The sequence below is a fragment of the Anopheles gambiae genome, chromosome 2 (genome assembly GCF_943734735.2).
Source record: "Anopheles gambiae chromosome 2, idAnoGambNW_F1_1, whole genome shotgun sequence".
Lineage (NCBI taxonomy): Eukaryota > Metazoa > Arthropoda > Insecta > Diptera > Culicidae > Anopheles > Anopheles gambiae.
Window position 1 is genome coordinate 84965153 of NC_064601.1, and position 15519 is coordinate 84980671.

General features: G+C 53.8%; 1 protein-coding gene across 8 annotated transcripts in view; it reads left to right on the plus strand.

Moving 5' to 3' along the window:
• Positions 1-15413, plus strand: part of LOC1276165 (obscurin) — a 67290-nt gene extending 51877 nt beyond the window's left edge. For 6 of the 8 annotated variants that reach the window (XM_061652168.1, XM_061652167.1, XM_061652172.1 and 3 more), the window contains 18 exons: positions 39-180; positions 366-1317; positions 1396-2311; positions 3556-3690; positions 3969-4748; positions 5631-5797; positions 5873-5987; positions 6073-6571; positions 6651-6754; positions 6836-7298; positions 7373-7512; positions 7587-8766; positions 8835-10047; positions 10569-11990; positions 12070-13501; positions 13591-13816; positions 13885-13990; positions 14060-15413. In XM_061652168.1, the coding sequence (XP_061508152.1) occupies positions 39-180; positions 366-1317; positions 1396-2311; positions 3556-3690; positions 3969-4748; positions 5631-5797; positions 5873-5987; positions 6073-6571; positions 6651-6754; positions 6836-7298; positions 7373-7512; positions 7587-8766; positions 8835-10047; positions 10569-11990; positions 12070-13501; positions 13591-13816; positions 13885-13990; positions 14060-14197 (10130 nt within the window). In that variant the 3' untranslated portion in view covers positions 14198-15413. Of the gene's footprint in view, positions 1-38; positions 181-365; positions 1318-1395; positions 2312-2718; positions 3058-3555; positions 3691-3968; positions 4749-5630; positions 5798-5872; positions 5988-6072; positions 6572-6650; positions 6755-6835; positions 7299-7372; positions 7513-7586; positions 8767-8834; positions 10048-10568; positions 11991-12069; positions 13502-13590; positions 13817-13884; positions 13991-14059 lie in introns of all 8 variants that reach the window. The other 2 variants (XM_061652170.1, XM_061652171.1) reach the window with 2 other exon arrangements.
• Positions 15414-15519: the final 106 nt, after the last annotated feature.

Sequence of the window (15519 nt, forward strand, 5' to 3'; positions counted from 1 at the left end):
GCTTCTAAGTGTAATCTCCAATCTTTTTGATGACACAGTGACACCAGAACAGCGTAAGGCAATGTCCGAGTCCAACTCGCCGGTGTTCTCGGTTCAGCTGAAGGACACGGAGGTCATCGAGAAGACCTACCTCACCTTCATGGTGAAGGTGAAGGGCGATCCGGCACCGAAGGTTCGATTGTAAGTATAGAAAAAGAGGGCGTGCGCCCGACCACGTTAGTAGTCGAATGCTAACCACGTAGACAAGCTTCCAAGTGATTGCATGACGCCAACCCGTGCATGTTTGCTCTTTAATTCTATTCCCCACACACACCCCTACCAACTCGAATATGCGTAAACAACGCCTCTGCCAACCTGTGATATAGCTGCAAGGATGACAAGGAAATTCTCGACACCGACAAGCGCATGAAGATTAACCGCGACCGGGCGGACATCGGCTATTACGAGCTGATCATCCCGGAGGTGCACAAGGGCGACTGCGGCGTGTACTCGTGCACCGCCTGGAACAAGTTCGGCACCACCAAGACCGAGGCCCAGCTGCTCGTGGCCGACCAGCTCGATCTGTTCTCCGAGCTCGATAATCTGGACGACAAGACGAAGTTCGTGTGGAAGAAGAACGGCGTAGCGTTCGATCCGGAGGAACGGTTCAAGGTGCTGATGGCGGATGATTCCGACTCGCTGGCGCTTGTCTTCCAGCACGTCAAGCCCGAAGATGCTGGACTTTACACTTGTGTTGCCGCGACGTCCTCGGGTAATATCCAGTGTAGCGCTGAACTGACCGTTCAGGGACAAGTGAACCAGCTGATACAGGAACCATCCAAGCCGCACCTGGAGGTCGAGTCGCGGGAAGCGCTGGCCCGAATCGGCGGCAAGGCGCTGCTCGAGATGAAGGTCAAGGGCTACCCGAAGCCGGAGATCGTCTGGCGCCACGAGGGTACGATCATCGAGCCCGGCGGTCGGTACAAGTTCCTCTACGAGGACGCCGAGTCCGTGTCGCTCGTCATCAAGGACGTGCAGCCGTCCGATGCAGGCGCGTACTCGATCGTGGCCCAGAACGAGCTCGGCGAAGACTCGACGTTTATCAATCTGGTCGTAAAGACGCCTCCCACCATCACGAAACCGCACGATATGGCGGCGATGGTGAACGAACAGTACAAGATGTCGATCGAGGTCAATGCGGTGCCGGCCGCGACCGTGCGCTTCTTCCGAAACGGTAAGGAAATCCGGGAGGACGATCGCATCAAATTCCTGACCGCCGAGAACTACTACATCATAAAGTTCAATCACACCGTGCTGGAGGATGCTGGCAACTATTCGGTAGGACAAGGCTTTTTATAAATCACTTAAACAGTCATTTAAAATACCATATTTTGTCCGTTGCTTGTTCCGTTGTAGATCATTGCGATGAACGAAATCAGCCAGGCGTCCGAGTTCTGGGAGTTTACGATCAACTCGCCGCCGCGAACGACCCTGCGCCTGCAGGAGGAAACGATCGTGAACGAGAAGGAGGACATCGAGCTGGTCGTGAAGGCCGAGAGCAACCCGGCCCCGATCGTGCGCTGGTACAAGGACGGCAAGGAGGTGGTGGCCGACGGCAAGCGCGCCGTCATCATTGCCGAGGACGGCCGGTACGTGCTGAAGATTCACGCGGCCAACCGGGACGATACCGCCCTGTACACGGCCGACATCATCAACGATTACGGCACGGTGACGGAAAAGTCGCAGGTCAACGTGAGCACCAAGTCGAAGGTGCGCGAACAGCTGACCGCCCTCACCTGCAAGGAGGGCGAAACGAACGTAATGCTCGAGGTGAAGGCGGACGGCTACCCGCGCCCGAAGGTGCAGTGGTACATCGACGATGTGGAGATTACCGAGTCGCGCAACGAGTACAAGTTCCAGGAGGACGGCCTGTACTACCAGCTGGTGCTGAAGGAGGTGAAGGCGGAAATGCAGGGCGTGTACAAGGCCCGGTTCACCAACGAGCTCGGCACGGACGAGACGAGCGCCATGACCACGGTGCAGTGCTCGCCCAAGGTGCGCAAACCGCTCGTGGATACGGACGTGGACGAGAATACGACGCTCACGCTCGAGGTTGAGATCTACGCGGAGCCGGTGCCAGAGGTGACCTGGTTCAAGAACGGGCAACCAATCCAGACGGACGCACGGCTGACGATCAAGCGCGATTCGCAGCGCGTCGAGAACTACACGCTGTCGCTGACGATGGTGCGTGGCGCCGACTCCGGTGACTACGAGGTGCGGGCCGTCAACTCGATGGGCACTGCTACGACCAAGGGCCGAATCGTTGTTCAAAGTAAGTATCGCTGTGCGCGTGTGTGCGCTATTACAAGGTTTCTTGTTCCCATTATAGTATAGGTGAAACCATTTGGAAGGCAAGAAGTTGATTGCCAAGTTGAACGATTCTTCTTTGTAAACTAGCTATACCTTTTATGGAGCTGCCTATATATGTTGGTTTTCGGTAACAATACTGTGTTTCACACTGTATCGATAGTGTTTTTAAGCTACACAACAACAAACAAATTGATTCAAACATTGTGATAATCCTTCTATATGTTCGTTTGTCGTTTGTAATGATCCAATCACGCGCCTTCCCCAAAAACATCTAAATCATCGTGTGCGTGTCTGCTTATCGTGTCGTCCGTGTTGTTATACACAAACACACACACACACACATACCCACGGCTTGCCGTACACACGCAGCTGTCTATGTAGAAGAGCAGGCTGACGGGGAGCCGCCGGTAGTGATCGAGGAGGAGGCGCTCGTTACCGAAACGGTAGCGATCGAGGTGGAGGAAACTGTATTGCAGGTCCAGTCGCAGGAGGAGGAGGAGGAGCAGATCGTCGAGGAACCGGCAGAAGAGGAGGTGCAACCGAACGTCGTCACTGTGGAGATGTCCGAAGAGGTCACGCTGGTGCAGGAAGTCGTCAGTGAGGTGACGATTGCCGCACCGATTGCGGTACCGGAACAGGTGCCGGAGACGATCGAGGATGTGCCAGCGCCCGTGCTGAAAGCGCCAGAACCAATCTCCGAACAACAGGGTAACAACCACTGCCGGTCAAGACCTGCTCGTGTTAATGTTTTAGACACTGCTCTCCTGTTCCACCTCTTCCATAGTCCTGGCTGGATGTTTAGATGCGTGTTTAGAGGATCTCTTCACAAGCAAGCCAGCCGCGTGTACATAGCTAGAGCTGCAAGTGTTTGCGCATCCTTGTTTCCTCGTGGTCGTGATTTTTGTTTTTGTTTTATAGACAAACAATATAGACGTCTTGGTGTGATAGCATCGGAATCCGATTTGCAACAACCCTCACCTTACGAAGTGATGTGGAGTTTGCAAACGTTCACAACATTCTTCTGTACAAATAACATTCCTGTGTTGTATTGTTTTATCAATCACCCTGTTTATTCTCTATTTCTCTCTGTCTGTGATCATGTTGCGTTTTGCAAAATATGTCCAACAAACACACAATCGTCACCTTCACCAAAAACACACACACGCAATCACTTGTCGTTTGTGTCGGCCATTCTCCACACGGCAGAGGCCATTGTAGCGAGCCCCGGGGAGAATGCCGAAGCCCACCGTATGATAAGTGAGTGTATGAAGATCGGTCAGCACGGTGAGACGATCATGGTCTCGGTATGTACCGAGGAGAGCCACGCAGCAATAGTCACAGGTAATTTTTGTTCGGTTTAGAGTGACCCATTTCTTTCCAATATCCCTTCACACGAAGCACAAAACTGCATGAAGATTCCTACCTTTGAAACACTATACTTCCCACACATCCTTAAAATCCCAGTGTCATCGCAACACTTGATCACAATCAAGCACAGTCCCAATATGTTTACATTACCCCTGTATCCTTTCTGTATTCCTTGTGTTATGTTATTGACCGACACTCCACAAACAACAACACACCATCCACATGATATCCTCACCCAAACCACAAAAAAGGTCCCGAAGAATCCCACTCCATTCATCAGATGCGTGCGACAACGGTGATCTTCGAGGAGGACAGTGGATCACCGATCGAGGTGATGCAAAAGATCATCTACCCGAACAAACCGCACGCTTCGGCACTGCACGTAGAAGAGATCGATACGATCACCTTCACCTCGCCGGAGCAAAAGCGCCAGTATCAGTCGCAACAGTCCGCGAGCGATGCAGCCACCCGTACCTTTATCGAGGAGTTCGAATCCGACAACGATTCTGCCGGTGGAAAGGGCAAGCTGTCGCGCGGTGTATCGATCAACTCCGCCTCGGAGGATGAGCTGCAGCTGCTGTCACGTCAAGCAAGTCGCACCGAAAGTGTACCGGCGACTCCCACCAATGCAACGCTCGACAAGAGTGAGCTAGAAAAGGAAACGATCTCCCAGGAATCGTGCGAAGAGCCGAAGGTGGAGGCCGTAAAGGTGGATGACGTACCCGATTCTCCGCGCAAGGGTAATTTGCTCGAGTCGGGAACGTACGAAGAGCGAGCCGGTAAGCGATCGATTGAAAAGAAGGTTTCCTTTGAGGATGAGTTGTCGCCGCAGCAGGGTAAGACGCTCGAACGGCAGGAAGTGATCGACAATGAGCCAGAGCAACCGGAGCCGGTAAAGGAGGAGGTTGTGGAGAAACGATCTGCCAGCAGCAAAGCGCTTGTCAAGGAAACGATTGTGGACGGTACTGTGGAGGAGAGTGCTGAAAAGGCTGTTATTAGCGAGGAATCACAAGAACCGGCACGTCCAGAAGGTATACAAAATGACACCAAAACTTACAGACATACACACACAAAGCCTACGAACAATACTAAATCCATTCTCTGCAGACGCGCCTCCTCTCGACAGCAGCAACAACAGCATGATCAACTATTGATTGCTTCCCTTCTCCACAAGAACTCTCCCCCTTTCTACCTTGTGTTTGAGGTCCTGTACCTTCTTCCTGGTTAACATGAAAATGAAATTGTTGTTATTGGATTTTTTTGCAAAGTTTGCTTCACTAACACACTACCTTATTTCAACCTTTACGCAAAAAGTAGCTCGCTTGGAATACGTTCCGGAAGCCGATCGGTAAGTTATCGTAAAGTACCTGGAACACATCCTCCAAGGTACTGTTTACACCAAATTATACACCAACACCAATTCACTGTTGTAGATAGAGCTGTTGTACATAGCTGCCAACTAGCTCCACTGATCTGTTCTATCTAGGGCGTGCAATGTTAGAGTATAGTGGGTCTGCTAGGTTAGGTCGTAGCTGCTATGGTTTAAATTCTGTACATATTGGATTGGTTTTCGGGAACCATCTTTTGCCACGATATAATAGTGCACTACATACAATCTGCAATACTACCTTGTCTTCTTGGCTAATGTTCTGAATCTGTCTGTCTGTTTAATGTTTGTCTGTCCTGTCACTATCTCTATCACTAGTTTTACTGTACCTTGTATATATTTCCACCTTTTTTTTTGTACATATGATGATATCAATTCTTCAAGATAATGTTTCCAATTTTCACTCACAAAAGCCGTAACTATATACCGGCACTAACCGCCTAGTGGTCGGTAGTTCGGCCGATCTTTGAGCTGTTTATGGCACTCCCTTCTAACCGTCACTTTGCCGTCCACTATCCCCATTCAGCATCGCCGGAGATCCTGAAGACGGATATTGCCGGTGTGACGACGTTCGACTCGCTGCCGCTGATCTGGACCGTGGAAGCCGACGGTATTCCACGCCCGGAGGTGTGCTGGTACCACAACGACGAGCTGGTTAAGTCTAGCGATCGTATCCGCATCACTGACTCGGGTGTAAGTACACTAGCTGTTCAGAAGAATCATCTACCGGTCCGTGAACACTAAACCATTGATCTTGATTCCCTCCAGACGACGTACAAGATCGAAAACCGTGACGTGAAGGAAGCGGATGCTGGCGAATGGAAGGCCGTGGTGAAGAACCGCATTGGCGAAAAGTCTCTGCCAGCGAAGCTGACCGTTATTCGTACGTATCTCTCTCTCATCCTCTCTCTTATCGGGCTTATCGCAAGACGATGTTTAAAATAAATTTTCATAACTCTTGTCCGCAGCTTGCAAGGAATATCGCCGTCCGAAGTTCATGAAGGGACTGCAGAACATCTCCGTGCACAAGAACGAACCGGTAACGCTGTCCGTAACGCTTACCTCGGACCCGGAGCCGGAGATCACCTGGCTGCAGAACGGCAACGAGGTGAAGGCGGACGACTACATCGTGCTGAAGACGGAGATCAAGGAGCTGGAGTACAACCTGAAGGAGATTACGTACACGCTGCACATTGATCAGGCCCGGCACTACGACACCGGCGACTACACCTTCCAGGCGAAGAACAAGTACGACGTGAGCGAGTCGAACGGCCGGCTGGATGTGCTGCTGAAGCCGGAGATTGAGAACTTCCGCGACACGACGGTGCTGCCGTTTACGCAGGGCGTCTTCCAGGTGCTGGTGAAGGCTAACCCCAAGCCGAAGGTCACCTGGACGAAGGATGGGCTGAACCTGTGCAACAACGATAACTGCGACGTGATTGCGGACATTGAGAAGGAAGTCTACACGTAAGTCGTTCGTTGTGGGGTGTTTGAGGAATGGGAGAAGATTTGACAGGATTACTAACTGGATTACTTCCGCCTTCAGATTGGTGATTGAATCGTGTGCTCTGGCCGAGCACGGTACCTACACGCTAACGGCTTCCAACGCTCAGGGCGAAACGGTCGCCACCGCTAACCTCAACGTACACAGTAAGTCATCACACACGACTATACGCCATTCAATCCAGGTCTACCAATACTAAATGGACCCAATCTCCCTCCACACTGTAGCCGAGAAGCCCAAGTTCACCAAGGAACCGGACAGTCTTACCGTGCACGATTGGGCCGACGTCTACAACAAGGTGGTGGTGCAGGGCGTACCACGCCCAGCCATCCAGTGGCTGCACAACGGTACCCCGCTCGACACGCAGGAGATCGACGAGGAGTCGCAGGAGCCGAAGATCAAGATCGTCACGTCGGGCGACACGGAGGTGACCAGCGAACTGTTCATCACGCACTTCGGACCGGAGCTGCAGGGTGAATACTCCTGCCTGGCGACGAGCATTGGCGGCGAAACCGAGGCCAAGTTTAACATCCAGGTCAAGAACGAGCAGCCCGTGTTCGGTAAGGGGCTGGAGCGTTCGCTCGATCTGGAGGAGGACGACCGTTTGGAACTGCGCTGCATCGTCGACGGCAGTCCGCTGCCAAAGATGACCTGGTACAAGGACTCCAATGAAATCAAGGCCGACGATCAGTAAGTTTCAATGCTGTGTTGTTGATAGTGAAAGTTAAAGATGTTAAATGCTATCCCATGTTTCGTTGTTTCAGTGTTAAGATCACTTATGGACATGACGGCATCTGCCGCCTGGTGATCGATAACGTTCTCCCAGGAGACAGCGGTTGCTACAAGCTGGTGCTGTCGAACAAGAGTGGTGATGTGACCACGCAGTGCGGTGTTGCTATCACTCGTGAGTATCATCTGCACGACAAACCTTCGCCGTAAGCGACTCTAATGTTCTCCACATGTTTTCCCATCCAACAGCGAAGCAAAAGCCGCCGGTGTTTGTGCGCCCGCTGCAGGACCACAAGCTGACCGTGGGCGACACGCTGCACATGGAGGCGGAGATCGCCGGCTTCCCGATGCCGGAGGTGCGCTGGTTCAAGGACGGGCTGCCGCTGCGTCAAATCCGCGGCATCAACTTCATCAACCAGCCGGACGGTTTGGTCGGCTTCATCATCGACCGGGTGACGGCCGAGGACGCCGGCATCTACACGTGCGAGGTGAAGAACAAGAACGGCGATGCCAAGTCCGCCTCGCTCACGGAGATTGTGCCGAAGGGCAAGAAGCCACAGTTCGTCAGCGAGCTGATGAACGCCAACATTGTGGAGGGTTTCCCGATCAAGCTGACCGTGAAGGTGATTGGCTACCCGCAGCCGGCGGTTAAGTTCACTCACAACGGAACGCTGGTGGCTGGCGATCGGTACAGGATCACCGAGGAAGGCGAGGGTGCCTTTACGCTGGCGCTGGACAAAACGACCGGCACGGACTGTGGCGAGTATCAGGCGATCGCGACGAACGAGCACGGCGAAACGATCAGCGCGGCGACGGTGAACATTCTGCCCACGACCGATCCGTCCCTGCCGGAGGAGCCACCGAGCTTCCTGGGCGGGCTGCGCGACATCACGGCCGACGAGGGCAAGGAGCTAACGTTCTCGGCCCGCTTCGCCGGCAATCCGGCACCGGAAGTGATCTGGACGAAGGACGGCGAACCGCTGCAGCCGACCGGTCGCGTGTCGGTGACCTGCGACGGCAAGAGCGTCGGGCTGACGATTACGCCCGCTGAGATGTCGGATTCGGGCGAGTACGCTTGCCTGATGGCGAACCCGCTGGGTGAAACGGAAACGCGTGCCGCCGCCATCGTGCGCAAGGTGTTCCAGAAGCCGAACTTTGTGTATCCGTTCTCCGACATGCAGCAGCTGCCGGGGCTGGAGGCTAAGTTCCCGGCCAAGCTGATTGGTGTGCCTCGCCCGGAGGTGCAGTGGTACAAGAACGAGTCGCCCATCCATCCGGACGATCGGTACAAGATGAAGTACGAGGGTGACTGCGTCTGCCTGTACATCAAGGAGTGCGCCCCGGAGGACACCGGACTGTACTCGTGCACGGCGACGAACCGCGAAGGTAGCAGCACCATCGAGGCGAAGCTGGATGTCGTTACGCGAATGTAAGTTCTTTTTCATCTTATGTGACGTCACAATGCTAACCACGCTTGTTGTCCTTGTTCTTTTGCAGTGATAAGCGCGATGAGCCGACGCCACCATCGTTCATGAAGAAGCTCAACGATATGACGCTGCTGGACGGTATGAAGGCGAAGCTGACTGTGTGCGTCGACGGTTTCCCGATGCCCACGGTCGAATGGATCCGCGACGGTCGCCGGCTGGTGCCGAGCGAGAAGTACCGCATCGAGGCGGAGAAGAACGGACTTGCCCGTCTGATCGTGGATGACGTGCAGGAGGAAGATCTCGGCCGGTACAGCTGCAAGGCGGTGAACAACCTGGGCGAGGCTATCTGCCACGCTAACCTGAAGTTCGAACCATCCGACTACCGTCCGCGTCGTCGCTACGTGAAGGGCAAGGGCAAGGATCTGCTCCACACGCCACCGTACCCGCTGACGGAGAAGCCGATCATCTCGAAGCTGTCCGACCGGCGGCTGACGCTTTCGTGGCGCCCTTCGATGACGACCGTGCCGCGCTATCCGGTCACTTATCAGCTGGAAATGATCGAACTACCGGACGGCGAGTGGCACACGACCCGTTCCGGCATCCGCGGCTGCTCGTGCGAGGTCCGCAATCTGGAACCGTTCCGCGAGTACAAGTTCCGCATCCGCGTCGAGAATCTGTACGGCGTAAGCGACCCGAGCCCGTACGTGCAGACGTACCGGCAGAAGCTGGAACCGGAACCGCCCGTGTTCTATCCATACCTGGGGCCGGGCCGTGACTTCCGCCCTGACACGTCGGCGCACTATCCGCGCGACTTTGACGTGGAGCGTCCGGGGCACCGCCATCAGGCACAGGCGCCCGAGTTTCTGCGCCAGGAGCAGCCGGTCCAGTACGGTACGAAGAATCACAACGTCAGCCTGTTCTGGTTCGTGTACGGCTATCCGAAGCCTACAATGACCTACTACTTCAATGATCAGATCATTGAGGCGGGCGGCCGTTATAGCTTCAGCTACACGCGCAACGGACAGGCGACGCTGTTCATCAACCGTATGACCGATCGGGACGTCGGTGTCTATGAGGCGGTGGCCACGAACGAGCACGGCTCGGTGCGGCAGCGCGTCTGCCTGGAGCTGGGCGAGTATCCGCGGTTCCTGCAGCGCCCGGAGGAGGTGTTCATTATGGGGCGCCGATCGGGACGCGTCGAGGCGAAGATTACCGGTGTGCCGTTCCCGGATATTAAGTGGTACAAGGATTGGCAGCCTATCCATGAGTCTTCTCGCATCAAGGTAAGATTACGAAGAGAGAGAGATAACTGCTTAGTGGTGGGAGCTCAAAATCGGAACTATACGATTCCGATTCCATGTTCGGATTCGATTCCGAAAGCGATTCCCATAATGGAATTCATTCTGATTTTGTCTTTAGAATCAGGTCCCGAATTGGAATCGACTTCGGAATCACAATCGACTCCGGAATCGGAATCGACCACGGAATCGCGAATGACTCCTAAATTGAAATCGACTTCAGAATCGAATTTGGCTTTGTTATCGGAATCGGCTCCGAAATCAGTTCTGGAATCGGTTCAAGAATTAGTTTTGGAAACGATTCCGGAGTCGATTCGGATTCAAAATTGAAATATACTCTGGTATTTGAATCAGTTCCGGAATTAGTTCCGGAATCGACTTCAGAATCGGAATCAACTCCGGCATCGGAATCGGTTCCGAAATCGGAATCGGCTCCAGAATCACTAGAACCGTTGATGCAACACAAAACTGAACCCCCTCCCTTTCCATTCCCTGCTGATCTCTAGATGATCTTCTACGAGCCGGACACGTGTGTGCTGCTGCTGACGGATGCGATCAAGAAGGACGAAGGCCTGTACTCGATCAGCGCGCGCAACGCAATCGGCTCGATCAGCTCGTCCGTGACGGTGCACGTGGAGGACAACGAGGAGGACTACGTGTACAATGCGCACCACCGCACGCCGTATGTGCGCGCCCGCAACAAGGTGTACCAGGACTTCTACGATCTGGGCGACGAGATTGGACGTGGCACGCAGGGCATAACGTACCACGCGACGGACCGTTCGAATGGGCGTAACTTTGCCGCCAAGATCATGTACGGCAGCCCCGATCTGCGTCCGTTCATGTTCAACGAGGTGGACATCATGAACATACTGAACCACCGCAAGCTGATCCGGCTGCACGACGCGTACGACATTAACCGGTCGATCACGCTCATCCTGGAGCTGGCATCGGGCGGTGAGCTGGTGCGAGACAATCTGCTCAAGTACGATTACTACACCGAGCGGCAGATCGCGATCTACGTGTACCAGGCGCTGCTCGGGTTGGAGCACATGCACACGCGCGGCATCGCGCACATGGGACTCACCATTAAGGATCTGCTGATTGCGCACCCCGGTAGCGATAATCTGAAGATCTGTGACTTTGGGCTGGCACGGCGTATCGAGGATGACAAGCTGTACACGCTCGACTACGGTATGCCCGAGTTTGTCGCGCCGGAGGTGATCAATCGCTGCGGTGTCGGTCTGGGACAGGATATGTGGTGCGTTGGTATCATCACGTACATTCTGCTCGGTGGCGTTAGCCCGTTCCTGGGTCGTAATGATCGCGAAACGCTGACGCGCGTCAAGGAGGGCAAGTGGACGTTCATCGGCTCGGTGTGGGAGAACATTTCGACTGAGGCGCGTGACTTCATCACCCGCCTGCTGGTGTACGAGGAGAAGCACCGTATGACGATTCGCGACGCACTGAATCACTCCTGGTTCGATGTGATCTATCGCCGTACGTTCGAAGAGTACCAGATCGGTACGGATCGGCTGCGCAGCTACTACTACCACTATAGAGACTGGTACACGAACGCATCCTGCCGCACCTGGTACCGGCGCCGTCCGTTGATGAGCTGCTTCGACCATCCGTCGCGCATGGTGTACCCGCCGGGCATTATCTTCACGCCCGAGGGCACGCCACCACCGATGCAGGTGGACGACATCCCGCACAAGCGCAAGAAGTGGGAGGAGTACGTGTCGAAGGACAACCATCCCGACTACGAGACGGCTTCGTTCAAGTCGGAAAGCCACTACCAGTACGGACCGGACACGTATCTGCTCCAGCTGCGTGACACCACCTTCCCGTGCCGACTGCGCGAGTACATGAAGATCGCGAAGCACCGTTCGCCAAGCTTGGTGTCGGATTCGAACTACGATGGCAGTGTAAGTAGAGGGCAGGAGCTTCATGGGGAAATTTGCTTGTGCTAATGGTGCCTTTCCCATTTTCCTTTTTTACTTGCAGCTTCCCATCATCCGTGAGCGTCGCCGCTTTACGGACGTGATGGACGAGGAGATTGACGACGAGCGTCGCAGCCGCATCACGCGCTACGGCACGGACGACAGCATTACGGTGACGCGCCGGCTGCGCAACGAGGTCGGCACGCGCCTTGGCTCGTACGCCGAGGCGGAAGCGCTGATCGAGTGCAAGCGCGAGGGTCAGCCGCCGTTCTTCCGCGAGAAGCCGCAAACGATCGCGATCCGCGAGGGCGAACCGAACCAGATCATCTGCTACGCGGTCGGTGATCCGAAACCGTCGGTCACGTGGTTCCGCAACGACATGGTCATCACCGACACGAACCGCATCAAGGTGCTGGACGATGTGGACGGCCGTTCGGTCATCCAGTTCCATCCGGCCACGCACAACGATGTCGGTGTGTACAAGGCGGTGGCAAGCAATCGCGTCGCAAAGACGGTCGCGCGCTGCCGCGTGGTGATTGCCGTCATTCCGGACGCACCGGATGCGCCGGACGCGGTGGCCGTGAGCGACACGGAGGTGCTGCTGCGCTGGAAGCAACCGCGCAGCGACGGCAACTCGCAGGTCATCTGCTACAGCCTGGAGCAGAAGGAGCACGGCAAGGCGGACTGGGTCGACGTGGCGAGCAACATCGATCACGAGTTCTTCCTGGTGCACGACTTGCGCCCGACCGTGGGCTACCAGTTCCGGCTGGCGGCGTACAATCGTATCGGCTGGAGCGATCGCGGCCTGCCGACCAAGACGATCACGACGCTCGAGCCGGGTGCGCCCAAGATTCAGATTACGCGCGCGATGAAGCATCTGCAGCAGCTGACGGAGTCGGGCCAGCAGGTAGGACCGGAGGAGCGCACGGGCCGGCTGGACTACAGCTACGAGAAGACGCCGCTCAAGTGGAGCATCGAGGGCAACTACAACGAGAAGTACACGTTCATGTCGGAGATGGCGCGCGGCCGGTTCTCGATCGTGGTGAAGGGGCTGGAGAAGGCGACGGACAAGATTGTGGTGGCGAAGATCTTCGAGCTGGGCGACGAGCGGTCGGCCGAGGCGGTGGAGCGGGAGTTCGATGTGCTGCGCACGCTGCGCCACGAGCGCATTGGGGCGCTGCTCGCTGCGTTCCGGCCGAAGAACACGTCGATTGCGGCGCTGGTGATGGAGAAGCTGCAGGGCGCCGATGTGCTGACGTACCTGAGCAGCCGCTCGGAGTACAGTGAGCAGATTGTGGCGACGATCGTGAACCAGGTGCTGGATGGGTTGCAGTACCTGCACTGGCGCGGCATCTGCCATCTGGACCTGCAGCCGGACAACATCGTGATGGCGTCAGTGCGCCAGGTCAACATCAAGCTGGTGGACTTCGGATCAGCCCAGTACGTGTCGAAGCTCGGCACGAATGTTACCCGCTCGGGCTGGCTGGACTTTATGCGTAAGTATGCTGTCCAGTGGGATAGAAATTGGGTTGCGCTAGGGGAAGCACGTGGCTAATGTACTCTCAATGCTTACCGTTTTCCGCAGCACCGGAGGTCCTGAACGATGAGCCGGCGCTGCCACAGACCGACATCTGGACGGTCGGCTGCCTGACGTACCTGTTCCTGTCCGCCACCAGCCCGTTCCGTGGCCAGGATGAGGCGGAAACGCGTGCCAACATTAGCTTCGTGCGCTATCGCTTCGAGAACCTGTTCAAGGAGGTCACCGCGGAAGCAACGCGCTTCCTGATGCTCATCTTCAAGCGTGCACCAAAGTAAGTGCACGTTTGCCTTATACATTGCCGCACCAAAGCTAACCTAACAATACGCTCCATTCTTCCAGCAAACGTCCAACGGTCGAGGAGTGCTTCGATCACCGCTGGCTGGTGCACACCGACTTCATGACGAAGAAGCGCGAGAGGGCGATCTTCCCTGGCAATCGTTTGAAGGTACGATGGCTGTCAGCCCCATTGGCTTCGCTTGGTACTAATTCATTGCATTTTTATCTTTAATTGCAGCAAATTTCCGAAGAATACCATACGATGAAAACGAACGAAGCCACCAAGTCGGAGACGATCTCCAACTTTGGTGGCCAATCCCCGCGCCAGCTGTTGCGTTCCAACAGCATCCAGGAGGAGCTGCTGACCACCTTCTAAAAGAAACACACAATCGCGGCTTTATGCTTTTCTCGCTCCCTATCGCGTGTTTAAATGTTCCGTTTTCAGCGTTAGTTATTTGCTTTGTTTTTGCTTCTTCTAGTAGAAAATGTGGCTCATGTTTTCCCCTCTGTTGCTATTTCGCAGCACAAGAATGCTTGATACGCCATTTATCTCGCCTTTATCATTGGGCGTTCTTTACCGCTCGCTGGTGTCGAATTTATTAAACCCCATTGAAAAGACCCGAGAAAGCGCTTTATTGGGCGTTTCTTTTCCTTTTTGGTTTCGTTTGTTCAAAGAAGCTTTCGACCTGTCGAGTTTCAGCTTTGCTTATCCCATGTTCTGTCCGCTATCACTGGAAAAGAGTACTTATATAAACGAAGATCAAACGATTTAAAGAAGTAAAGAAAGGAGAGAAAGAAAAAACATTAGAAAAAAATGGTTTTTACACTTAAACCAACAAAAAAAAAACAATGAAACGAGTAAACACAATCATGTTCTTTCTATACAATCGTACGTTTATACAAACACGCGCAGCACACATACACATTTTGCCGGTATGTGGTGCTGCCTGTTTGGAGTTGTTCGGGAGAGCCGCTTATTAAAAAAATGGGATTTTGGACCACGCAATCCCCCGGGGGATCTTTTTTTATATGACTTTTTTAACCGCAAACCACCACTGTTATACACACATCCCTAAGAAAAACCGGGGCTTTGTGCTGGTCCGCCCGCCGCTGCAGCGTGTTGCTTTAGTTTAGTTATTTAGGGAAATGTTAGCAAACAAAAAAAAAGAATAGAAAAGAAGAAAGAGAAAAAATCTGCCGTTTGTGTACTCCCTTCACCGGCAGGGGGTGGATGTGGTGCGGGTTTCCGAGTTTTGAGCCGTGAAACGCACCACATTTGTCCACCATCGAACAAACAAACAAACTAAAAAAAAATAGGGAGGAATACAGAGTGTAACTTATTTATTTGTATATTGTATATTTACTCTATTACGTATTGCTTTAGTGATACATAAAGTGCTACATTTTGCTGCTTCATTTGCGACTCGCGATCATTACAGTGTGGTCAGAGTATCGAATGGAGCGGGGGGGGTTTTCTTTTTATTCATTCACTTCAGCCAATTTATTAGGAGAAGGTAATCTGACCGGTAAAGTGTAACTGGATGCTGGATAAATAAAATTGTTTTTACGTTTCTGTTCAAATAGCAAAATTACATTACATGTTTCTATTTTTTTAATTGCAAAATGAAAGCCGAAATAAGTATAAAGGGTTTTTCAGGGCTTCTCATTTTGGGTAGACTCCTTCCTATTTGATTGGAC